The sequence below is a fragment of the Myotis brandtii genome, unplaced genomic scaffold (genome assembly GCF_000412655.1).
Source record: "Myotis brandtii unplaced genomic scaffold, ASM41265v1 scaffold281, whole genome shotgun sequence".
Taxonomy (NCBI): Eukaryota; Metazoa; Chordata; class Mammalia; order Chiroptera; family Vespertilionidae; genus Myotis; species Myotis brandtii.
Window position 1 is genome coordinate 410531 of NW_005360721.1, and position 26449 is coordinate 436979.

A 26449-nucleotide genomic window follows, 5' to 3' on the forward strand; every position below is an offset into this window, starting at 1 on the left:
AACCGTGTTAAATATAAGCCCAACCTACACAAGAAGTTGAGAGGGAGGGAGGAAGAGAGAAAGAGAGGGGAGAGGAGAAGCCTGAGTTTAAGGAATGAGCATAGCCTACAAATGCTGTACAGAAACCAACACAGAACAGCCGGGCCTCAGACACAGGCGGGCCGAGCCCCAGCCTGGCCTTTCTCAAGCCACCGTGACCCCCGCAGCTTTTTCTACTGGAAATGGGAGAAATAAGCAGTAAGACCTCGTGGGAGCCCCACTGGGCACACCGTTGTTCAGTAAGGAAGTGAGGGCTGGCCCAGACAGCCTGCCCCAAAGCGGGTGCAAAAGGGACCATCCTGCCCATCATTGCCATCACCCCACCAGCTGGCCAGCAATTGTGGCCACAAGAAACGGTCCACGAGGGGCCACAGGGGCCGGTCAGCCTTGTTGTACAGATGGAGCCCTAGGGGATGTGAGCGGCAGCCGGCGGTGGCGTGACTGGTTTCTAGGGCAGGTCCTGGTCTGGGAGGGTGTCACCCCGCCCCCCAGCTACAACTGCTGCCCGAATGCCCCACGTCTTCGGTTTAGATCCTCTTAGGTGGGGTTTTCATGAAGCACAGTCCACCTGTTTTAAACAACGCCGTTTCTAATCACACTGGCACGAGAGTTGCCCTCACATTTGTTATTTCAGCCTCTCATCCTTGGTGCCAGCCCCCCCCCCCCAACACACACACACACACACACACACACCCCGTGTGCTGCACACCAAGGGCAGGCGCAGGTGTGGCCCGGGCCCAGAGCTGGGGCCGCAGGCAGCCGGGCCCCCCAGGCCTTACCCAGGGAAGCCGAGATGGTCTGGTGCGGGGACAGCATCACGGGCACCGTCTCCACTTCTTTCCCTGCGAGAGATGCAGAAAGGAGGTCAGTTAGGGCTTCGTCTAGTGGGTCAAGCCGTCGCCTAGCCAGGGGCCGGCTCTCCCAGTGTGGCCGTGCCTTTCCGAGAGAGAGAGAGAGAGAGAGAGAGAGAGAGAGAGAGAGAGAGGCGACTGGAAGGAGCCCCGCACACATCCCCTCACAGCCTTCCTTCTGGGGCAAACACTGGCCGTTGCCCTCCCCGGCTTCCTGGACGAATCCTTTCTCTGAATAGACCCCTGACAGCAACACGCACACTGTCCCCAGGATAGGTCTGCCCAGAGTCCATTTGCCTAAATGTCTCCCCCCTGCACCCGGCCCACCAGCTCCCTGCGGAGCCCTGAAGCCCCTCTGGGAGAGGAAAAGAGGCAGGGCCATGTGACGCTAAGCCGCGTGGGGGGAGCTCACGCTGCCCACGGGGACTTGCTGAGGAGATAATCCCTTTGGGGGCGAAGGTGGTCTCCTAGGAGTCAGAGCCCAGCTCCTCAAGCTGCCCACTCCCAGCAGCTTGAGGAAACTGGTCACCTGAACGGGGCAAAAAGATCAGCTTGGGGTGGGCAACCCGCCCCTCCCGCCCCTCCCACCCCACTCGCTCCATCCCGGCTTCTTCCCCGGAGAGAACCCGAAGCCCTGACTGCGCCGTCCCCCCTACACACACACACACACACACACACACACACACACACACACCCGGCAGGGCGCGGGGAGGCGGGGCGGGCAGACAGAGCTGGGGCCTTGATGCACCCTGGGTCTAACTTGGGTCGCACAGCATCTCCGGGTGGGGCTGTGAAACACACTGCTCCGCTCCCTGGCCCCTGCTCCCAATCCAGAGGCTGGGATGGGCCAGGTGTGGCCTGTCTACCCATTGCCCAGGGCGTGGCTGCGCCCTCCTCCCAGAAGCAGAGACCGTCCAGCGGGCTGCAGGCGAACTTGGGGGTTGGCGCCCCCTGGTGTCCCTGCGCAGCACAGGAGCAGGGAGGCTCTGAGCATCAGCTCCGTGTCCCCAGGGATTGAGTGGAGATGCAGGCACCCTCACAGGACAGTAAAAGACACATAATCTAGTGACTTGCTTTCATGGGAGACAGTGAAACTGGATCTCTGGGTTCTGTGTGGAAAAAGGTTAATCTTTTCCCCTCATAGGCCAATCATTCAACCTTAATTTACCCCCAAAGCTCCCTGAAACGCCCTCAAAAGGCTCCAGTTGAGCAGCTATTCTGCATGTAAAACAAAGGAAGCAGCCTGTTGTCCAGGACGTGAGCACCGTTTATGCCGGCGCCATCCAGGGTGTCCAGCCTGGGGGCCTGGCTCACTGTTGAACAAATAGTAAACACTGACCAATCCTGCTCACAGCATTTCCCCAGCAGAGTTCATGTAAACCCATAGGAAGACTCACTGTCTGAAATCCTGCTTTCACGGGCAGCTAGACCTGCCTCGGGGAGCACGCAGGACGCAGTTCCCACTGGGTGTGTCATTGCTTGGCTTTCCAGCAGAAACACCCAATAAACCCCAGTAGCAACACCTACAGACAGTCCTACAGACAGTCCTACAGACAGCCCTACAGACAGCCCTACAGACAGCCCTACAGACAGCCCTACAGACAGCCCTACAGACAGCCCTACAGACAGCCCTACAGACAGCCCTACAGACAGCCCTACAGACAGCCCTACAGACAGCCCTACAGACAGCCCTACAGACAGCCCTACAGACAGCCCTACAGACAGCCCTACAGACAGCCCTACAGACAGCCCTACAGACAGCCCTACAGACAGCCCTACAGACAGCCCTACAGACAGCCCTACAGACAGCCCTACAGACAGCCCTACAGACAGCCCTACAGACAGCCCTACAGACAGCCCTACAGACAGCCCTACAGACAGCCCTACAGACAGCCCTACAGACAGCCCTACAGACAGCCCTACAGACAGCCCTACAGACAGCCCTACAGACAGCCCTACAGACAGCCCTACAGACAGCCCTACAGACAGCCCTACAGACAGCCCTACAGACAGCCCTACAGACAGCCCTACAGACAGCCCTACAGACAGCCCTACAGACAGCCCTACAGACAGCCCTACAGACAGCCCTACAGACAGCCCTACAGACAGCCCTACAGACAGCCCTACAGACAGCCCTACAGACAGCCCTACAGACAGCCCTACAGACAGCCCTACAGACAGCCCTACAGACAGCCCTACAGACAGCCCTACAGACAGCCCTACAGACAGCCCTACAGACAGCCCTACAGACAGCCCTACAGACAGCCCTACAGACAGCCCTACAGACAGCCCTACAGACAGCCCTACAGACAGCCCTACAGACAGCCCTACAGACAGCCCTACAGACAGCCCTACAGACAGTCCTACAGACAGTCCTACAGAGAGTCCTACATACAGCACTACAGACAGTCCTACAGACAGCTCTACAGACAGCCCTACAGACAGCCCTACAGACAGTCCTACATGGAGTGTGGCAGCCGCGTTGGTGGCCGCCCTGGAGGTGCAAGCTTTCCCGACCTTCCCAGGAACCACTGCTGGGCCCCCCTCGTGGTGTTTTAGTCTCAGACTTGGAGCCCAGGGCCTCACCTTCCTCAATATAACCCCTGCTTTCTACCTTTCATAGTGTCTCACACCTCTGCTTAGCCTGATGTTTTAAGAGACTTGACGTATGTGTTTTCCTTTCACACCAAACACTTTTAAGGAAACCCAGGTGAGCCCTAACTTGTTCTTTGCACGCTTGTGGTCGAACCAGGCAGAGAGGTGCCTCGATGGCCGGCACTTACTGTGGACACGGAGTTTGATATTCCTAGTGACGTTGTACCGTGTGCCCCCGTGGGCAAAGGCCATGACACAGCTGTAACGGCCCGCGTCCTCCACAGACACATCGCGGATGAGTAAGCGCGTCGTTCCTCTCACACTTAGAAACTTCCCACTGTCTTGATCCAAGAGGACAGAATCCTTAGGGAAAATGTTTTTCAAAAGTTACACTCTGTCCTAACTTTCTCTCAACAGCTATGAATGGGATCAGTATGACCCATCCATGTGGAATTTGCAACCCAAGACTGGCCTCGTTATTTACTTTGCAAATATTGTACTTTGGACATAATTTTATCTCTGTTTTGGGGAGAGGGAATTTGTTAACATAGAAAACAAAGTTGCTGAATCTGTTTAAACACCATGCTTAAGGCACGTTTGCTAAAGCACTGCGAGGGGGTGGGAAGAAAGTCTCTTCTTCAACAGACTAAACCATTGAAAATACAAATATATGTCTGGCCTGACAGCTGCCCATGGGCCTCGGGGGTCCCCAGGAAAGAGTCCTGCTCTTGGTCACCGCGACTGGGAAAGCGGTGTTCAGAAGAGATGATGTTGCTGTAATTACTTTAAAAATTAATTCAATTTTAGGAGTCGGTAGAGAAGTGGAAAAAATAGTAAGAAAAACTAAATGTGAGAAACGAGGCCACACCTTTCATAGGGACAAAAGATGGCATGGCTTCTGCGGAAGGGCAAGGCCGCCAACAACACAGAAGCGGCTGAATAGGAGCTTGGAAGCTCCCTGATGAGAACAAACTGTTCTCAGGGGCACACGTGCCAAGCCCGGTGCTTGAAATCGTGCTCTGCTCAAATGAGTCATTCCAGCTTCTTACCGAATGGGAACACAAACATAACTAGAAGTGTTTGTTCCTCTCGATCTATTTAATTAAAAGGAGAGATTATTGTTCCAAACGTGAGGACAAATATGAACAAGCCCAGTGGGCCCGCCCAGTTCTCCCACGGCTCCGACCATGGGGCTGCCTGCCAGCAGTGGGTGTGGAGCTCCTGGCTGAGGGTTTTGGCTTTGCCATCGCTCTGCTGTGTGCCCTTGGGCAAGTCTTACATTTGTGTATCTCTGTTCTCTAATCTGTAAAGTAGAGGAATTAATCGTTTCTGCTTTGTTGTTGCATGGCAGCGAGTTTAGAACAGATCTGTGCACGGCACGTGCTCAGGAACGGTCAGCATTGAGGAAGGGCAGGAGGATCACTGAGCACCCGGGACATCCCGTCTGACCGCTGTTGGGCTCCATGTGTCTGTCAGCCCCATGCGAGGGCCTCATGCACGGTGCTCCACCGCGGGCCCGTGGCCGCTTTGCAGAGGGAGCAGGTGTCAGGTGAAATCAGTCGGCCACGGCTACACAACAGCTAAATGGAAACACACAGGGCTCTAACCCAGAGCAGGGGACGCCCGGCCCGTGCTCTTTCCTCTGCAGGCACGGCCTCTTACCCTTCCTATTGACTCTTCCTAAACAGGAAAGAATCCAGTCCCTAATTGGGTGCCGATTTCATAGGGGCTGCTACTTCCTTCTACTTCCAGAACATCATTTACGTTTGCAGCATTCACTGATATAATATACATATATCTTGAAGTTGTAACACCAGTCAACTGGCTAACCCATTTTTTTTCTAAAAAGCCACATTTTAATAATTATGACAAAATTATAGATAATGTTGATTGAGATTATACTAGAAAATTAGGTTTCAATAGATTGAGGAGTAACACGTGTATTTCATAAATGAAAGTCCCTAACTTCTTTTTCTCTTGCCCTCTGGAAATACCTTTAATGCCTTTGCAATTAGCAAAGCAGTACAACATAAAAACGTAATGTAACACTGACTTATAAAAATAGAAAGTGAATCCTTTATCCTCAAAACATCATTGTTGTTTCAATGTATATTCCTCCATATTTTTAAATATATTAAACCATATTTTTACATAACTAGGAAATATAACATGTCATTTAAAGCCTTTAAACTATAGCAGTATTGTATTTTTTCTTCTATGTTTTGTAAATACTTATGATAGTCCACTGTTCCTCTGAGATGAAATTAGTTTAACCAGTCCCTCATGGTGAGCATTTTCTTGTTTCCAGTATCTTCTTATAAGCAGTGCTTCAGTAAACATGTGAGTACATCGTGTAATATATACTTGTCTCATTTCCACATACGTTTTTAAATGGACCTAATTCTTGATTAAAGGGCCAATTTCTGTCCACAATTAAACAAGTAACTGTACTTTCCAATATCAGTCTACAGTCTGTATCAGTACCGTTTCTGTGAAGGGCCAGATAGTGTGTGAGGCCCACAGTGTGCATGGCCTTGGACCATACCCAGTTCTCCCATTGCAACAGGAAAGGTGGCCGGGCCTGGTACAGCGTTACCGATGCACGAGAGCTGGAGTCCTGTTACTCACATGTCATAAGAGAGTGCGATTCTTTTACATTTTTTAGCCGTTTAAAAACGTGAGGACTAGCCTCTCTTGCAGAAACAGGCGGCGCCTCCGTGTGGCCTGCGGCTGCGTTGCCCGTGCCAGGCCCACCTACTAGGAGCTGATGGTAATATTTACTCGGCCAGGCAAGAGAAGGAGGTGTGTTTGTACTTACTCCTTTCACCAAAAGTTGTGCATAAGTTGTTAAATGAACCAACAATTGTTTTCTGAATTTTAACAGACAAATAGAGTGGAAAGATGTCTTTTTCAGCTGTTATTTACATGGGATTCATTTCATATCCTCAAATCATCACTCGAGAATGAGCCACAGAGGGATCAATAGAGCATATTAACCATGGTCCTTTATAATTAAGGCCTTTTATCTCTTTCTTGTGGCAGTAAAGTGCACAGTAATTCAACACCACTTGTTGGAAAGGTACCTTGTACCACTGAATCTTCAGGTCAGTTTTGTTCTTGGCGAATTCACTCAGTTCAGGGCAGACTAAGGAGCCCGAGGCCGCGACGGTGAGCACCTGCGGGTAGGAGACGGCGGGCAGCGAAGCGTCTGTGTTCTCTAGCACCCTGAGGTCCAGGGCCATCTGGTCACAGTACGAGGCATTTCTGATTTAAAAGGGGAAAAGGTAATGAATGGCAAGGCAAAATAAACGTAAATCTAAAAGAAATTAGGAACAATTTCCCTAGTCCTGTTAAATTCTGCATTTTTTATTAGTATGGTGATACTTTGATCCCTGATCCTTTTGAATCCTTGGGGGGACAAAGCAAGCACCACATCATAAATGTTATTCGAAATGACGATATATTCTGAATTTTTCCCAGAAGGCCCTTCACCAGCCTGATCGCAACACCACCACGGCCTACACCTGCCAGTTTCTGGGCTCCTTGAGCCAATGTGCCTGCCTCCTGGGTCAGGGGACATGTCCTCATACAGGAAGTGCTCCTGAGGGCCACCATCTCTTATACAGAAAAGCCCTTTACTTCTCGGGGAGTCACTGGTAGCTGAAGTCTAATTTCAGAAAACTGCTGAGAACTGAGTATAAAATCTAGAGATATTTGCACGCTGCCTGGGGGACACTAACTCAATGAGTCTGTTTGTTTGGATTTTAATTTTTTGTTGTTGTTGGGATAACTTTAATCTCAATATCATAATCCTATCAACACCCTAGAACTGGGAAATGGCACAGGCAACTCGTGTCTAGAAACATGGCGGAGATGGCAGGTGACAGAGGATATGAACTACAACTAAGCTTTGTCGTTATCTCACTAACTTTCTAGCTACCTAAGAGATGAACAAACATTTTATGCACAAAGAAATACAAAAAGTTAACTATTGCCTTGAAAAATGCACATCAAGGAGACATGAGCCAGGACCAACCTCCAGGGCAGCCCGCGCCTCCCAGCGGCTCCCCGACAGCGGCGAGGAGGGCTGCTGGCCTGGCTGGGGCTGCAGGCATCCGCACTCATGCTCCAGCACCGAAAGCCAGAAATTATTAGTATCTCATGTTTAGGTGGGGAAATTACATATACGGAAATTAAGCAATTTCCTATGACCATACAGCTGCTAAGAGGTCAAAGCAAGGCTGAAACCCAGCAGGGCCCTTGAGAAAACCCTTAAATTAGGACGATATACTGAGAGTCACAAACCTGTTCACATTATTGATAAAGTGATTCCCCTTGAGCAAGATACTCCATGAAAGGGCCCCAACAGAAAGAGGGGGGAGTCATGCCATCGCCACTCTTATTCCCCATGGAGTGTGGTTTCCCCACAACAAAAGTGTGGGTGTCATTAGTGTTGTTCTCTACACACATCCATCCTCCCATCCTGCGCACACAGTGGGGTTGCACATCCTGGCCCCACTGTGAGAGGGGCAGCTCCTTGACTGTAGTCACTTCTATACCAGGGAGCCCCTCAGAGCATGCTTTGTCTTGGTACAGGGACCAACGTTCAGTCTGGGTCCCCAAGCATGTGCCCAGCCCTCCTGGCTTGCTGCCTGGGTGACAACCTTGCCCTGTTGTTTGAAACCCTGAGACTAGAGGGTCACGATTTGGCATCTCGGCTCTCCCCCCCCCCAACCCACCCCCCATTGACAGAAAGGCCCCTCGGGTGCTACACCTCAAGACCCTCAAGACTTTAAAAGTCTCATGCCTTTTGGCTATAAATGCCAAAGGGGATTGTGGCAACTGCTGGTGGTTCTAGGTCTTTTGGATCCCAATCTTGGACAGGAAGAGAGTTTTAGCGATCAGCTAGGCCAGTGGTTGGCAAACTGCGGCTCGGCAAACCGTGGCTCGCGAGCCACATGCGGCTCTTTCAATCGCACTGTACGTGCGTGCCCGCACATGGTATTTTGTGGAAGAGCCACACTCAAGGGGCCAAAGAGCCGCATGTGGCTAGCTGCTAGGCAGTGCATGCTCAAAAGCTTGACCCACATATGGGTTTCCACTGCCCCTCAATTCCAGATCTCTACTTTTCTAGAAGAATGGGAAACAAAACAAGAATATTAGCTAGGATTTTTTAGTGAAGTGTAACAACCTTCTTTAAGACAAACATGACTCAGCCGTGTCCCCCTGATCTCTGCAGATTATCATTTGGGGGCAGTAAGCATCGCCGCCGGGGGAAGTGCCTTCTCTGCGTCGCTGTGGCGCTCCCCGGACTAGACACTCCACAGGCTGCGAGTCAAACCCGCCCAGCACCCTCCCGGGCACAGAACTGAGGCTGGAATTGCCAAGGAATCAGACCAAGATGGAAAATGGGAGGGTTTAGGTTCACATCCCTGTCATCCTGGCTCCACATTTTATTCTTTTTTTTAAACACACTTTTAGGTTTTCCTAGCAGTGCTCCTTATGGGGGAAATGGGATTTTTGCACAAAAAAGAAACAAAAACTATGTATTTATAACTACTGTGCAATCACACATACATCTTCTTCCCTGGTACAGAAATGAGAGATGCTTGGCTTGCTTCCTGGGCAGGGTTCATTGACAGAAGGTAACACACACACACACACACACACACACACACGCCCCATCTGGGAATCTGGGACTGGGGCTGATGTTGTCTGAAACCCTCCTGTTCACTAGCAATCCCTTTGTGCTAAGAGTGTCACTTCCTTTGGTTCTCTTTCTAAACGTCAATACTCATGAATATGGCTTCTCCGGAAATAAACGAGTTTCTGAAGCCTGAATGAGTTTCTAAGCTGCCGGAGGCGTGGGGGCAGCCTAGGGAGGGAGCAGCCCCTGCAGAGGCCAGCAGCTCCACTTCCCAGCCAGGCCAGCAGGCGGCCCTAGTCCTTCAGAAAAACTAGGCCAGGGAGTTGCCAACATCTCCAGCAGGACACCTAGGACCTCTCCTTCACAAAGCAGCAAGGGCCAAGGCCATTCACCAGAGAAAGGACAGTCTTTCCAACAGGAAAACAGGACAGCCACATGCAACAGAATGAAGCTGGGCCATTACCTTAGCCATATATAAAAGTTAACTCAAAATGGGTCAGAGACCTAAACAGGAGAGCTAAAACAATAGAAATTCTTAGAAGAAAACACAGGGGAAAGCTTTATGACATTGGCTATGGCAATGGTATCTCGGATGTGACATCAAAAGCACAGGCAACCCAAGAAAATACAGATAAATTGAGCTTTATCAAAATTAAAAACTTCTGTGCATTAAAAGAACATTATCCACAGAGTAAAAAGGCAATCCATGGAATGGTAGAAAATATGGCTAGCCTATCCCTCCCCCCTAAAAAAAAAAACAACACAGAAAATAATAAGTGTTGGTGAGGATGTGGAGAAATCGGAACCTTGTACATTGCTGGTGGGAATGCAAAACAAGGCAGCCACTGTGGCAAACAGCATGATGGCTCCTCCAAAAGCTGACATAGATTCACCATATGATCCACCAACTCCAAGATATATGTATACCCATGCTCATTAAGTATTATTCACAATAGCCAAAAGGCAGAACAAATGTATTGATAGATAACAGATAACCGAAATGTGGTCTATACTTACAACGGAATATTGTCTTAAAAAGAAATGAAACCTGGTGCATTGCACAACGTGAATGAACCTTGAAAACGTTATACTGAGTGAAGGAAGCCAGGCACCAAAGACCAAGTGCTGCCTGACTCCACTTGCATGCGGTCCCCAGAGGAGTCAAACCCACAGCAACAGAGGTAGGGTGGCTTGCAGGGGCTGGGGGAGGGGAATGAGAAGTGGTGGTTGTTTAATGGGTACAGAGTTCCAGTTTGGGGTGATGAAGAGCTCTGAGCTGACAGTGGTGATGGCTACACAGCAGTGTGAATGTGCTTAACGCCACTGGGTTGTACAGTTTAATCCATAATAAGAGAGGAATATGCTAATTAGCCATTACGCCCTGAGGCGTAACGACCAAGCGCATCACCACCAGATCACGGATCAGCAGGAGGGTGGGCCAGCGAGGTACAAGTGGGCTGTGGAGAGCTACAGGAGGGGGCAGGGCAGCAAGCTATGAGGGGGAGAAGGGGGGAGTGGGTAGGGGGAGCTACAGGAGGGCAGCAGCGACCTACTGGCGCACGGATTTGTGCTCAGGGCTACTAGTGGATTACAATGGTAAATGTTATGTTATGCATGTGCTACCACCTGAGCAAACGCTTTCTCACACAGGGAATACTCAGCTCCACACCAACTCCTGGGAGAACCTCATGTGTGAGCTTCATCCCTCACGTGTAGATAAGCAGTTCTAATGTCTCCTCAGGTTTCAGGTTCTATCCTCGTGTTCATGTGGACGGAGCAGGGAACAGGTGACCGTGTCCCCTCCTGGAGCGTACATTCTGAGGGGCAGACCCAGGGGCTAGCTGGCCCTCCATGGCATTCGGGAGAGCCAATTAATGTCTGACCTACAGAGCAGGCTAACTTTTACATTGGTAATTTTGTATGGCCCATGAATGATGTTATAGATAGCCAAATGCCCTTGGCAGAGAAAAGGTTCCCCACCCCTGGGGTAGACAAACATGAACTACACACACACGCATGTGGCAGAGGAAGGAAATCCTGGCCAATAAGCAGAGTGTGACAGGGTGGCTGAGCGGTGATGTCTGTGCGAGGACCTAAGTGGGGGCCAGGGAGCCATGAGAACATCTGGGGTGGCTCTCGCATGGAGGTATCTCAGACCAATGGAGAGGACAGCAGACTGCATGCAGGCCCCACTGGAGCATGTGCACGGAGCCCCGCCCACCATGTTCCGGGGCCTACCTGACAGTGCAGAGGTAGGTTCCTGAGTCGCCCCGCTGGGCGGGCAGGATCCAGAGGTCACCATCCTGGACCCACACTCGCCCGTCTTCCCCGGGGGCTGGCCTGGCAGAACCGCTCTTGCGCCAGGTCACGGTGCCGCGGGGGCTGGCAGTGGCCCCCAGCCAGTACCGCGCCTGGGGGCACCTCAGGACCACAGGCTCCCCTTCCACCTTGAGACTGGTTTTAAAATGCTTGCCGCGGTCCTGGCAGCTCCCTGCAGCCACTGGAGGAAGAGAGACCCATCAGTCTTGGTGGCTATCCCACGGTGGCACACCCAAGGGCACAGCGCCCCCCTGACAGTGAGGCGCCCTCTGGGCCCTCTCACCCTCTTGTTATAATGGTTTCAAAGCTCTCAAATGGCAACTTCAGGTTTACTATTCATTCCGATTTTATGGGGAAAGTTAAATCAGGTTCACAAAAAATAATGGTGACAAAAAATAAAGATGAAAATGTTTGCCAGGTTTTTCACTTGGCCACTCCTTATTTTTAAAGTGGCTCTTAGCTGAGTTCAGACACAAAACTGAGCTTAGTCCCCACAGGGGTGTGGTTACAGCCCAAAGGCCCTAGGTCCAGCAGGAATGAGGCTGCTCAGAGGAGCACCAAGATTGTCCTTGCATTGCATTTGTTTTCTTTTTATTGTATTTATCGAGGTAACATCTATCTATACTAATAAAAGAGTAATATGCTAATTAGACCGGGAGACCTTCCAGAGACCTTCCGGACGTCCTTCTGGACAAAGCCGGGGGCTTTGCCGGCCTGCAAACCACCCCCAGGCCACCCAAGCCCCCAGCCCAGGCTGCCCCACCCCCAGCAGGGACCTCTACCCCCCAGTGGGGCCATGGCCAGCCTGCAAACGGCCCTCAGTCCCCGCCCCCAGCAGAGACCCCCCCACACTCCAATGGGGGCATGGCCAGACTGAAAACTGCCCCAGCCTCTCACCCAGGCTGACACCACCCCCAGTGAGGACCCCCACCCCAACTGGGGTGTGGCCAGCCTACAAACCCTCGGCAGCTCCTTGCCCAGGCCATTCCCATCCCCCAGCAGGGACCCCCCACCCCAATTGGGGTGTGGCTGGCCTGCCAACTGCCCCAGGCCCCTTGCCCAGGCTGGCCCCACCCTCCGAGGGGACCCCCACCCTGATCCGGGACCCCTTTCAGGGCAGACCAGCCAGCCCCCACCCATGTACCTGGCCTCTATCTATACTAATAAAAGGGTAATATGCTAATTAGACTGGACATCCTTCCAGACTAAGCCATGGTGGCGGGGCCAAGGCACAGGCAGTTAGGGGTGATCAGGCCAGCAGGGGAGAGCAATTAGGGGGATACGGCCGGCAGGCAGGAGAGCACTTAGGAGCCAGTGGTCCCAGGTTGCGAGAGGGATGTCCGACTGCCAGTTTAGGCATTCAGACAGCCCCCAAGGGGTCCCGGATTACAGAGGGTGCAGGCTGGGCTAAGGGACACCCCCCTCCCATGCACAAATTTCGTGCACCGGGCCTCTAGTATATATATAAAAGCCCAGTGACTGAAACAACTGGTGGCTATGACCAGCACGGTGGCAGCCAACCAGCTTGATCCAGCCCCCGATCAGCCAGCCAACCACCGGTGGTCCTCCCCCCACCCTCCACCGGCCCTGCCCCAGATCTGCCCCCATCAGTGCGGGCCGGCCGGACCCCACCCATGCACAAATTCATGCACCAGGCCTCTAGTTTTACTAGATTTACTGAGGCAACATTGGCTAGCAACATTATATACATTCCAGGTATACGATATTATAACTTGATATCTGTGTGCTCATTTGCATGCTCACCACCCAAAATCTAGTTTCCTTCCCTTACTATGTATTTGGCCCCTTTGACCCACTTTGCCCTCCCCACATCCGCCCCTCTGGCAACCACACCTTGTTTTTTGCTAACAGCAAAGTCTCCCTAGATAAACACCTGCTTCCCCAGACAAGCCCTTCCCAGCTGAGAGTCCCTTCTTACCCGTGCGTTCCTCAGGCTGAATGGTGAAGGCGGAGACACCCATCATCAACAGGTACAAGGTGAGCATCATTTCCAGCAACGTCCAGAGGCCCCAGGGGCTGCGGGTCTGTGGCCCTGCACTTTGTAGCCTAGAGGAGAAGACAGAGGATCACCAGGGGCCACAACACCCAAAGGGAGAAGGTGCTCCCAGGGCAGATGCTGGGAGCTTCACCCAATAAGAGAAACCTTTTGCCTAGACTTTTTAACAAGAAAACTCAAAATTTGGAGATTTGCTCCTCTAGAGCTATCTTCACTGAACACATGTAACGTCAAATCCCACAATGCTCCGAATGACCTTGGGCTGGACCTTCCATACCCTAGTGTCTCTCCCAGAGTCCCCTGCCCTCCCTGCCCTCCCAAGATGCTCAGGGGCCTCTCCTCTTCCAGGTCTTTGCTCAGATCTTGCTCCTGGTGGGGTCTTCCTGACCTCCCGTATGAATGGACATCACCTCCTGCCCCAATGCTCCATGCTGTGCTTCCTGCTCTGTTACTCTCTAGGACACTCATGGTCCCTCTCCCCTCTCTCAAAGGTAAGCTGTACGTGCACAAGGATCCTACTTTATCTTATTCACAGTTATATCCCTTCCATTTGTTGAATGACTAAATGAGCGAATAGTGGTGAAGGCTGGGGGGGGTCAGGGGGGCTAGAATTAGTCAATGGGGGGACAAGGGGACATGTGTAATACTTTCAACAATAAAGATTTTTTAAAATATATTTTTATTGATTTCAGAGAGGAAGGGAGAGGGAGAGAGAGATAGAAACATCAATGATGAGAGAGAATCATTGATTGGCTGCCTCCTGCTCACCCCACACTGGGGATCGGGCTCACAACTCAGGCATGTGCCCTTGGCTGGAATTGAACCTGGGACTCTTCAGTCCGCAGGCCAATGCTTTATTCACTGAGCCAAACCAGCTAGGGCTAATGATTTTTTTTTTAAATGAGTGAATGAATCACTACAAGTCAAAAGGTCCTCATTTTACTTGTCAGAGAACGTTTTCTGTAGTCCTTATAGGATTCCTCCATATGGTTTAACTCTTATATTACATACAATCTGACAAGCGGTGAGGGGGTCTATTCATTGCTAAGTTTCTGATGTAGGGCATCCAGGGGAAAAGCAAAACGAGGCCCCAAAACTGAATAATGTACCAAGTTTGTGAAACCCTCCTCCTCCCCATAAATGTCTCCAAGATGATCAAATGCCTCTGTCGTTCCCTGTAGCCCCTCCCACTCTGTATCACAATGTCTGTTATTTCGGAGAGCCATTGCCACAACTCTGCTAACAAACCACCCAAAACTGAACGGCCTAAAGCAGCATAATTTATTCTTGCTCACAAGTCTGGGGTCCGATGGAGCTTGGCTGACCTAGTTTAGGCTAGGTTAGGCTTGGCGCCAAGCTTCAGATGGCTCTCACCCTCCTTGGACAAGTGTCTCCTGGGAGATGATCTCATGTGATAGCATAACACAAGCAAAGTGAGCAAACGCACTCACAGCTTTGCTCAGGACTGGCTCACTCTTGTCTGCCCACATTCCATTGGTCAAAGCAAGTCACATGGCCAAACCTGCCATTACAGGGGCGGGGAAATGGCCCCACCTCCAGTGGGAGGAGTTGCAAAGTTGCACCAGAAGGGGAAAGAAATGGGAGCAGCCATGCCAACGGCCATACCTGCTTCTTGTCTGTCCCCCCGTGGGTAGGGACAGCCTTGAGGACCGGTCTCCATCATAGCCTTCATGGCCTACACAATGCCCAGGCCCAGAAAGTACCAGGCAATAGTGATGACTAAGAGTCTAATAGGAAGTTGGGAGTGATGAGTAAATCCAGAACCAACCCCTACCACCACTCATCCCCCATTTCCTGGAAGGAGTTTGGGATTCCCCTGGAGCAGATGGGATTCTCAGTGGCTCACAGCACACCCAGATGGCTCCTGATGTCCCGGGCAGGGCTGACCCTGCGGAGTGGCCCTGCGCTCCAGGAGCCTCCCTCAGCAGGGAGGCCCAGCAGAGGCACAGCCTCAGAGCTGCGGCTTGAACCCCACTCCATGATGAGGAGCAGTGATGAAGGTGGCAGAGAGTCTCCCCTTAGCTGGGTGTCTGCCCGGGCTGTCTCCCCTAAGCTCTTCCTATGCTGCATAGGTCCATCCTCCGCATGTTTCTGGAAGTTAATATTCCTTAACTTTACCTCTATCCCACCCTCTGGCTCATCAGGCCACCTGGTTACCAGAAAGGTCCTATCAACACTGACCAAGCTGCCTGTGCCTCCGGACACTCATTAGCGTGCCGTGTCCCCAGCTGCGCAGGCCTCAGCCCGGCTCACTGGGTCCCTGGGAAGGATATGAAAGGGGCAGGACCTCCACGCACCAGGTGTAACCAGCACTACGCACCCTGACACTAGTAAGTGAGTGAAGTCCAAATGTTGATACAGGGACTGGTATAACAGTGACAGCTGTTGTGCTAAACACAGCGTTTCTTCTCCTGTTTACCCTGTGCTGGGAACAGTATGCCAGTTTCACAGATCATAATAGTAGAAGAGGTTAAAGAGGTTCTGTGTCTTGGCCAACACCTGACAGCTAGTAAATAGGGGATGGAGTTTAAACCCACAGCCCTCACACTTCAAAAAGAAGCTTCTGTGGCAGGTGCCATAGTTTCCTCCTCCATCTGTCCTCCCTGCTTCCCCAATAACAGCTGCCAGACTCAACCAAACAAATCACCATCCCATACAAAGACTGCATTTCCCATCCTCCCTTGCAACTGGGAGTGGCAACATGACAAAATCAGGGTCAATAAAATGCAAGTGGACATGGATGGTCCACCTGGAAGTCTACTTGAAAGTCTCCACCACTCTTCCCTCCCGCGGCCTCGGCCAGGGGAGAGCTGGCTTGCAGCACCACCTTGGGCCACAGCTGCGGACCCCTTGTTGAGAGTGATGGGGTGCAACAGAGGAGGGTGGCTTCGTGGAGCTGCCCCGCCCAGCCTGCCTGCCTTTACATGCTCAGGTTTCTGTCCTGCACAGCAAACCTAGCCCCTGTGTGTTAGCCTCTCAGAGTTCAGGAAAAGGACGGGGTAAGAAGCCCTGCCGGGCACGGGTGCTCAGTGGTGTCTGATGATTGACAGTCAGGAGGAGCTGTGCAGCCGCCTCTTGGAGGAAAGCACCCCTCCCCCAAGTGCAGGTTCAGGCTTGGCTGGGACTATGTGAGGATTTGTAACCATGTTTAAACGCATTTTTCCACCAGAAAGTCAGGCTGCATCCATTCAGGGCAGCTGCTAGCTCAGGCTCCACAGAGCAACAGAGCTGGGAACCTGGGAGGTCTAGTCCTAGCCCTTTCTCAGGTGCGGGAAGTGAGTTGGCCGTTAACCCTCTTCTCACGATCACACATCTGGCCAGGGTTAGAAGTAGAGGTGTTTCAACAAGGACCCTGTCCCAATCAAACAACACTCTCCAATGCCCGCGTGCAGCAGCCACTCCCCCTCTCTCCTCCCAGACCCGCTCCGCCCAGGCCCCCCGCCCAGAGAATTGCCTTGGTTTCTCTCTGTGGACTTTGGCAAAATAGCAGCTTTCCTGTGACCTTTCCAGGAAGTGGCCTCAGACAATAACCACAAACAGGTGGCAGCGATTGTTTTCAATAATCAAAGCCCCCGAAAGGCTGCAGCCCAACCCCGTGTGGGAAGCCGTCAGCCTTCGCAGAGTCCGAGGAAAAAGGATTTGTTTGCAGAGGTTTGCACCAAACACTGTGTGCCTGGCCCACTTTCCTTAAATGTCTTTGAGTTACAGGCATTCTACATTCCTGCTTGAATCCGAGTGGACCTTCTTACTGCAAGAAAGAAATGTTAGGGCAGCTTGTTCCAAGTATTTGAGTTACAATTTTATCCTTGTTTATTGTTGTTTTGTTTTTGTCAAATAACTATGTTTCTCCACACTCAGTGTAAAACCACAGAGGAATAGGATGACGAAAGCAGGGCCGGGAATTTTTTTAAAATGACCCAAAATGTGTGACGAGCTGAAAGAAGGAGAGAAAAATGAAATAAGCGGAGAGCGATGGCACAGCCCGCACCAGGTGGGGAAACGCCCCAGAACATTGCACTTTGCTTTCTGTCTGTCTCCACCTTTTTCTGAAAGAGGTTGAGATGCTGTGCAGAAAACTCTGAGTCAGGTGGCACCGCCGCCCGAACCAGGGGGCAGGCCCTAAACATTCATGAAGTCCAACAGCCTCAGGCCTCAGGCACAGCACCGCCACCGCCAGCTTGTGAAGTCAATTCCTAAAAACCCAAACATGTTTCAGGCATGTGGTGCCAACCTGAACCCAGGGGGGAATAAATACTTACATCCAAACGAAGCTTAGAAACATGTTTAAATGCTAAGGTAAAGCAAAATATAAAGCGTTTCGAGCTAAGTCTCTGGACAGCACAGAGGGTGGAAGGTTGGGGGTAGGGAAGAGCCCCCGGAGCAGGAGGGGGACCTTTGCTGCCCAGGGCCATTTGGGATTTATAACGTCACTCGCTTAATACAATTCACTTAATATACATTCCTGCTGCTTTGAAAAAAGCTCCTACATTTATTAGAGTCCCATCTGTGGTTGCCTTGGCAGGGCCAGACCAAATGATTGCTGGGCCTTATACGGCCCGCGGGCCGGACATTCCCCACCCCTGCTCTAGAGAAAGATATGACCACTTTGAGGCAGCTTTTGTTGACAATTGTCCTGGCTCAAAGCAGAACTCTTAATGAGTCATCTATAAACTATTTTTGTTCTTTAAAAACGATAGGAGCCAGTTCCCCGCCCACCCCCAGGACGAAGGGAGTGTGGAGCAGCACAGTGGGGCTCTCCCTGGTTTGCGTGGCCGGGTCCGAATGGCAGTGTCTCGAGGGCCCTGACTCTGGTGGAGCTGAGGACACAGTGACTCAAAGGGAAAACCTGGACAGGTTGAGACTGGGCTCCCCCAAGGGCTACACTCTCTGCATATTTTACTTTCTGCCAACACGTACCTACTCCCTAAAGCCATCCCTGTCAAACCTTCTGAACTCGACCAACTTCTTCCCTAAAACCACTGACTAAGAGTTTCAAGAAAACAGCTCACCTTCCCACTCCTTCACATCCTCTGCTCACACACTGGGTTCCCATGGAAGCCAAGTTATTCAGAGCCTCTGAGCTGGACCATCAAACAAAGACACTTTTTTTACAAACTTTCTTCTCCATCAGCCTGCCCACAGGCTAAGCCCGACAAGACCCCCTCCTCACCCCCTCCCCCCGGACGCCCCGAGTGCTGAGGTGGGCACTCTTGGCACCCACCACCCACAGCCAGCAAGCTTCAGGGCCCCGGCCTGTGTGCGTAAGAGATTCGCCGCTGAGCTCAGTGTGCAGTGAGCACGCGCCCTCGATACAAACAGGAAGGCATGGAAATAGGCTCAGACACCTCCAGTAACGGGGCTGATGGAGTGACAGCCAGATGCAAGCCTGAGCCTACACGGTCCTGCCTTGATACTCATCCTCTGTTCGGCCATGAAGCTCAGCAGCTCACCCAGACAGTCTTCCCGAGCCCAGCATCCTCCCTAGCGGCCAAGCCACCCTCTAAGATGGACTCTTCCAAGTCTCCAGGAGTACTCGTGGTCAGAAACTTCTCTGTCCTTTTCAAATACAAAATTTCCTTCATGTGAGCTCTACTTCTTGGTCAGCTTCCACCCCAGGCCGGCTCAGAAGTCTACATGTTCCGGATCCCTGAGACCTAGGGAACCTGCACAGGGAGCGTTCTGGGAAGCAGGTGGACCGGAGAGTCTGGCAGAGTGGTCAGGAGGGCCCGCTGTCTCCCGTGGCGGCCGGATGGGTCAGTGCCAGCAGGCAGACTGTGCGGCCTCTGCGAGGCTCCGGCTGCTGATCCCTGAAGTGGCTGTGGCCTGACGTGCATCAGGAGGGAAGGTGGCATGTGATGGATAAAGGGGTGCACACCGAGTCGGCAGGAGAAAGCACTTGACAAGTGTTTGCCCTCAGCAGCATGTTCCAGAAGAGGCCCCGGAACGCAGGCGGAGTGCCTTACTCAGAAGCACAGCTAGCAGACCCCAAGGAGGCGTCAGAGCACCCAGCCTGCGTCGGACTAACTCCTGCAAGGAGCCATCACACACCCAGAGCTCCCTGCTACAGTCAACAACTCAGCAAACACCAGGCACTACACTAGAAAGCGGGCAACTTTACCTAATGGAACAACAGATGATGTGAACATCCATGTTATAGAAGGACTAGAGGCCCGAGGCACGAAATTCATGCAAGGCCTTGGCCCCCGCCACCACAGCTTTGTCCAGAAGGAAGGACGGAAGGATGTCCAGTCTAATTAGCATATTACGCTTTTATTATTATAGATGTTCAACATGTAAACACACACACACACACACACACACACACACACACACACACACACAGCCTACCACGGAATGCGGATGCTTTCATTCAGACGACACAGAACAGGAGACTGCGGCTGATGCCCTCCTCGCTGTGAGCTGGCTCTGAGCCGGGCAAGCCACAGAGGCATTTACCAATCTGGGTCACAGTTTCTTCATCTCTAAAAGGCAGGGGTTGGGCTGCTGAGAGTCACTACACCTCCAGGTGCACAGCCCTCTGCTCCAGCCTGGACATGAGCTTCGTCTGAGCCCTGAGCACCGCTGTCATTTCCAAAGCCCCGAGTTGGGGGCTTCATCAGGAACCTCCAATGGGTCCCCCCACTCACTCACATCCCCAGACAGCAAAGGCAGAGCAGGACTCCAGGCCCTGATTCTCCGGAGCGCCCGCCTCCAGCTGCTTGGGCTGCTCACTGGGTGACCATGATTAGTCACTGGGCTGGGCGCTGGCAGGGACAGGGGGCGGGAACAGGTGACACCCGCAGCCGAGATGCCTCAGCCCCTGCAATCGGAGTGGCAAACACCTCAGACATTCGAATTATCCATGAGCCACAGAACTTGCCCATTGAACTGCCACAGTCAGAAGAGACAAGGACCAAGCTCTAAACCGCCGGCAAGATCTAACCAGCAGGTCCAGGCGTGTGTGCTTCCCTCACCGGCGGCTGCGAGGCCTCTCAGAGCCTCTTCCCGAGTCCGCGTGGGCATGGCTCACCGGTTTCCCGGCCCACATGGCCGCCCGCCTGTGCCTGCGCCCATCACCCACGGGTCCCGCTCACTCCCTGAACGCGAGCCAGCCTGGGACCCAAGTCCCGCGGAGGGAGGCCGGTGAAGCCAGAGCGACATTGGAGCAGCCCCGCAGCTTCGCCTGCCTTCCCTGGGACCCTTGCCCCAGGGAACCAGCCACTTGTGAAGGGAACCCCGGGCCCGAGGCCGTGCTGCGAGGGAGTCCCCGCTCGCACACAGCCCCCAGGACGCCCCCCAGAGGCACCAGCAGTGCCGCCAGCAGACTGCCCGGCCGAGAACCACTGTTTGAACTCAGTGGGACCCCATGGCGCAGAAGGGTCGCCCAGCTGAGCCCCCGCAAATTCATGACACACAGAAAATGTGAGTTAGAATAAAGGTGTGTTTAAGCGACTCACTTGAGCAGCCATTGTTACGCGCGATGGGCGACCAGAAATGCTCAATCAAGAGCAGATTCGAGGCAGCAAATGGGAGCCGGGACAGGGCTGGCGAAGAAACACAGAGAAGAGGTCGCCTATGGACGGTAACAGGGAGACAGGAAAACTGCAAGGGCAGATGCAAGAGCTTAAGGCCACGGGAGTTCGGGCCTTCAGAGCAGACACAGAGGGCCGCCTCCTCACGGTGCCCCCCGGGGTTTGGGGGGGGTCAGGGTGTCGGCACAGACAGCTGGTGTGTAAGGAGCCCCGAGCCATGAAGAGCAGAGGAACTTCTGTCCAGAAGCCTGTGTCTAGGATGGGACAGTGTCGGCACTGGCCCTGAGGTAATAATGTGACATCACCTTCCTGTGGGTCTCCCTTCACTACCTCCGCGGCCCCAGGAAGGGGGAGCGCAGCCAGAAGGAGGGAGTAAGTGGATGGACATGGGGCCCATTCCCGGCAGGAAGGGAAGTCGAGGAGGAGGCTCTGGGCTCCAGGGTGAAGGAGGGAAGACGCGAGAGGACGCGGGCAGATGCTTCTCCCTCTTCTGGGCTCAGAAACTGCAAAAGTAGAAGAGGAGGCGCTGGCGGCAGAGGCGCTTTCTCCTGCTCTGGGTCTGCTCTCCGGATCCCGCTGCAGCGAACAGGAGCCATGAGCCGTCGGCCATGAGGGAGGAGGGCGTGGCGGCATGGCGAGGGAGGGAGAGGGTCTGAGTCAGCTCCCTGCTAGCCTCGGGTCTTCGCCAACAAGGAGAGGGTCCAGCTGTTCCCCTGGGCCTCCCGTGCAGGAGACCGGCCTGGCAATGAGGAGCGAGACGCCTGGAGCTGAGGCTGAGGGCACGCAGTCGGCAAGGAGCTGTGCGGCCGACTGTGGAACTGTGCTTACCGGCTGGTGAATAGCCACATAGGCCCTGACTCTCCACCCTCTGCCACCCCGGCCCTGTGCTCCCCAGTGGTCCGCGTGGCCTGTGCTGACGGGCGGTACTTCGCCTGCGGGCTGGTAAACATTTTGAGTATCACTGGCACCGGTGGCCAGTCCATGCGGGAGAAATGATGGCACAGCCAAGATGTGAGGGCCTGTGGAGCCAGGAGGCACCGTGGGACCATGTGGCGTGGGCCACATCATTGGCTCTGACTGGGCTGAAAGGCAGACGATGGGTTTTCTCAGCAGCAGATTCCAACACCCACGATGGCCAGGTCCAGGCGCCTCTCCGTGGGAGCCAGGGAAGACCCACAGGCCAGCAGGGGACTAGCCACCGCCCCTCACGCCTGGGGACACAGCCTCCCCTGTGCTCAGGTGCCTTCCTGGCTGGAAGAGGGTGTGAGGTGAGAAACTGAAAGACCGAGCTTCTCCCCGGAAGAGACAGCAGTTCCGAGAGAGGCCCACTGAGCCCATCAAGAGGGGGCAGCGTGTACTGGTAGGTTTAACTCCTTTTTCCTGATGAAAAGGGGCCTCAGGAGACTCTTATTAGAAGAGTTAGTCAAGGTAACTATTTTGTGGCATTGATCCGCAGTGAGTATAAATTTTGACCATACTACATCATCTCACTAACATTTCCTTCCAGAAGTGTTACAGCGCCAAGCACATGGCATTTCTTTTTACACCAGCAGGTCGTCTTTACCCTCCGGGTGACGTGCCCACCGGAACGGCCTGGCCTCCGAGGGCCATGGAGGCAGCAGCATCCCCTGTCCTGTGTCTGGGGTGGCCATGAGAGAGAAGTCAAGCTCATGCACAAAAACAAAAAGTAGAAGCCCCCTGAGTTGGATCTGCACTGGGTGGGGGATCCCGTGCTGCAGGGAGGCCGTCTTTGGCCTGAAGACAGCCTAGGCTTCCTGGGTTTCCACCGCCCCAGAAAGCCCCGCCAAGAAAACGTACGCTCTACCCGGGCCTGGGCAAGGCCGCATTCCCTCGCTTGCCCTCGGGCTTCTCTCAGCTCTCCCACGCCAGCCAGCCTGCTCCCTGGTGGTAAGAACAGCTCCCTGGCACTGGCCATCTGAGAGCCAGGCTGCTCCCCTGCCCCTCAACCAACCTCCCGAGCCACGCGATGTGGTAGAGAATCATGCTCACCAATATCTGGAACTCTCCTGTTTGGGGGCACACACAGGAGTCCATTTCTCTGCACACTCGGCATGGCCGCATGACGGTGATCGGGCCGAGCCACTTCTCTCCTGGCGCCCTCCCCCAGCCCGTACTGCGGCCACCGTGAGCCCTGAGCCTTGTTTGTCACACAGGGTGGCAGGCCGTGCTGCCAGGAGGCTGAGGTCCTCTCTATCCATGGCCCACGCACTGCTTCCTGCTGTCCGGGACAGCACACGTCACAGCCGCCGAGGCCGGCAGAGCCCTGCAGCCTCTCTTCTGGCACCAGCCTCGTAAGGCCCCAGCGCCATCAGCCTGACACGCTGACCACTGGCAACATGGAGCATGAGCCAGCCACTTGTACTCTATTGAGCTACTGAGGTTATCACTGCAGAATAACGGACTGGCATGCACAAAGGTCAAAGGGCAGAGCTGGGCCTCAGACGCGTTTTCTATTGCTGTGTAGTCAACTGCCATGCACTCAGTGGCTTCACGCCACACCCACCGATGAGGTCACATTGCTGGGGGTGGGCGTCTGGCCTCAGCTTGGATGGGGGTTGGACTCAGACTGACATCAGCGCTCAGGGTCCTTTTCCAAGTGCGCACGCTGCTGACAGAGCTCTGTGCTGTCATCTACCTGGAGGTCGCCACTTCCTGCCCCAGGGCCTCCCCACGCGGGCAGCTGTCGCCTCCAGCTCAACAGGACACCAGATGCTGCTTCACATCTCGGGTCTCTCGACTCTGACCTCTAGGCCTTCGTCTACGGAGCCCACTGGCCGCTCACACACACCCAGATGGTCTTCCTCTTATTAATGTCAAGTCAACCGCCTGGGGACCTAAATTACACCTGCAGAATTCCTTCCCCTTGCCCCAGCAGGTGACCTGGTCAAGCACGTGACAGCCCATCCTAGTCATACACCTACCCTCGCTCAAGGGGAGGGGCTTAGACAAGCCATGGGATCAGCTTCAAATTCTGCCTCTTCCAGACACTGAGGGAAATGCTCGGGGGAATAGAAGCGCTAGGAAGTGCAGGGTCATCCACAACTTTGCATTGACCTCTTCTTTACTCCTAAACAAGAACACCTCGCCTGCAGCCTTGCAGCATGGACATCGCCGGGAGAAGTGCCAAGTCTCAGGCTCCACCGACCTGGCGAGTCAGAGCCATCTGCACGTCAACAAGACCTGGGGTCGAGGAGCACTGCCGCTAGGATTGGCTTATTTATTTATTTTTGTTAATCCTCATGCAAGGATACTTTTCCATTGATTTTTAGGGAGGAGGAGCAACAGAGAGAGGGAAACATTGATGTGAGAGAGGCACATCGACTGGTCGCCTCCCGCACGTGCCCTGACCAGAGCCGGGGATGTGCCTGCAACCAAAGTATGTACCCTTGACCAGAATCAAACCTGGGGCCCTTCAGTCCGCAGGCCGACGCTCTATGCTCTATCCACTGCGCCAAACCGCTAGGGCAGGATTGGCTTATTCTTAAATAAAGTGGGCACATGGAGTGAGCTCCGAGCGGCTTCTGGAAGAGCCTCGGGGTCTGACGGTGATGACGACCATGCTGCTGATGCTATGAGGATGTTGAGGATGGTGATGACAGCTAACACGGACCTTCCACCAGAGAGCAGGCCAAGTTTGAAAAGGTATTATTTCTTTTCATTTTCCCAGCATTTTATGAACTACATGCTATTATTTTTGTTTTAAGAGATGAAGACATTGAGGCTCACAAATGTTAAAGAACTCCAAGCACAGTGGGACCATGTCATTGGCTCTGGGGGCGGAGTCCTGAGACCTAGGAAACACAAAGAGCAGTGGTGGGGCCGGGATTCGGGCCTCATCCTTCAGCTGAGGGTTGTACGACCAGGTGTTAAGCTAACAAACTGGGATTCGGGCCAATCCCACCTGTAAATATGGGTCATTCAGCCGCAGCGTGGGTGCTCCTTTCCACAGACCATCCTGTCCGAGGGGCGGGCGCATCGGCTGGCCACAGGCCCGGCCACGCAGGCCTCCCGGTGGACTCGCGTCTGCAGTCCCCAGTGAAGTCCACGTATTCTTAAATTTCCTCTTGGCATGGCAGACACGTTTGGGTGGTGTGACTACCTTCCAGAGATTCTTAAAAGTAACAACCCTGCTCTCTAACCCACCCTTTTCTTCTGATGAGTGAAACTAGCGTCCAGAAACATAAAGTTATGTTCCTAAGTCAAATAGTAAGGTAATAGCCACGTCTTAAACTGGCTCTTTGCCCCAAAGTCAAGTGCCACAACCATTTGCCTCCTGCGTTTAGGAAAGTATTCATGCTCATTGTGAAACAGAGGCTCTTCCCTAGAGCATGTGTCAGAAACGCTTGCAGGGAGCTGAGTACAGCTTCTCAGACTTCTCTCTCAATTGTGCTACTGGTGAGTCTAATGCCCATTTATTCCATGAGAGCCATCACACAAACGACAGGACAGAGCACAGGTTTGAAAGGAGAATAAGTCTCAGGGAGGAGGGTGAGAGGTGGAGCAGGCAGTGGCTCAGCCTCGATGCACTGATGCCTGGACTCCGACCCCAAGCCCCCGATGTCCAGGGCCCTGCACAGGTTTATGAAAGCTCCCAGGCAGTTCTAGTGCTCACAGGGGAGAGCCACTGGTGCAGGGTCTCTGAGGTGCGAGAGAACCCACATCTACCCGTCACTATTTTCCTCACGGCCCCGCTGGGACCGGCCCATCAGCTGGCCACAGACTTCCATCCTTCCCACCCCTTTGCCGTCCTCCTCCTTTAAGCAGCACTCTGTGGGCAGAGAACAGAACCAATGATGCTGAGGTCAAGTTTCAGATGCGGATGGGCTCAGCTGTGCCTGCTGAGCCTGCTTCTCCATCTGTTACACAGAATAACCCTGCTTCACAGCCCCCTCTCCAGCACTCACGTCACGCCCGCGGACGCGCTCTGTGAGTTCTGTTTCCAAATGGCCTCCAAGGCTTTGGTGCTTGAATAACTCGTAGGTTTGCCACTGGACGTGAGACCTCATCTTACTCCCGACGACGTGGTTCTCGACGTGGCTCCCAGACCAGCATCTGCATCGCCTTGGAAGTTAGAGATGCAAGTCCCGGCCGCACATGTGCGCGCACGTGTGTGCATACACACACACAGGCATGCACACATGCGCACGCACACACGTGCACACACGCATGCACACACAGTCAGTACGTCTGACAGGGCCCAGACTGTGCTGTAGCAAGCCCTTCAGGTGATGCTACGGGTCAGGTTTCAGAATCACTGGCCTAAGTGTCCCCAAATGTCCCATCAAGAGAGCAGGTCATGATCAAGGGTCCCTATAGAGAGAGCGGGCAGTGACCACATAGAAAGACAACCCACATCTATACCCCTTGCACCACTCAGTCCTTCATCACCAGAGGCCCAGTGCAATCC

General features: G+C 53.4%; 1 protein-coding gene across 3 annotated transcripts in view; it reads right to left on the bottom strand.

The window, feature by feature from the left end:
* The window catches only part of IL1R2 (interleukin 1 receptor, type II), a 32679-nt gene that overhangs the window by 4536 nt on the left and 1694 nt on the right, over positions 1–26449 (bottom strand). For 2 of the 3 annotated variants that reach the window (XM_005868978.2, XM_014541875.1), the window contains exons 2-6: positions 13391–13518; positions 11371–11632; positions 6569–6749; positions 3674–3848; positions 819–881 (exon numbers count right to left, since the gene is read on the bottom strand). In XM_005868978.2, coding sequence (XP_005869040.1) covers positions 819–881; positions 3674–3848; positions 6569–6749; positions 11371–11632; positions 13391–13460 — 751 coding nt within the window. In that variant the 5' untranslated portion in view covers positions 13461–13518. Of the gene's footprint in view, positions 1–818; positions 882–3673; positions 3849–6568; positions 6750–11370; positions 11633–13390; positions 13519–19837; positions 20227–26449 lie in introns of those variants that run through there. The other variant, XM_014541874.1, reaches the window with a different exon arrangement.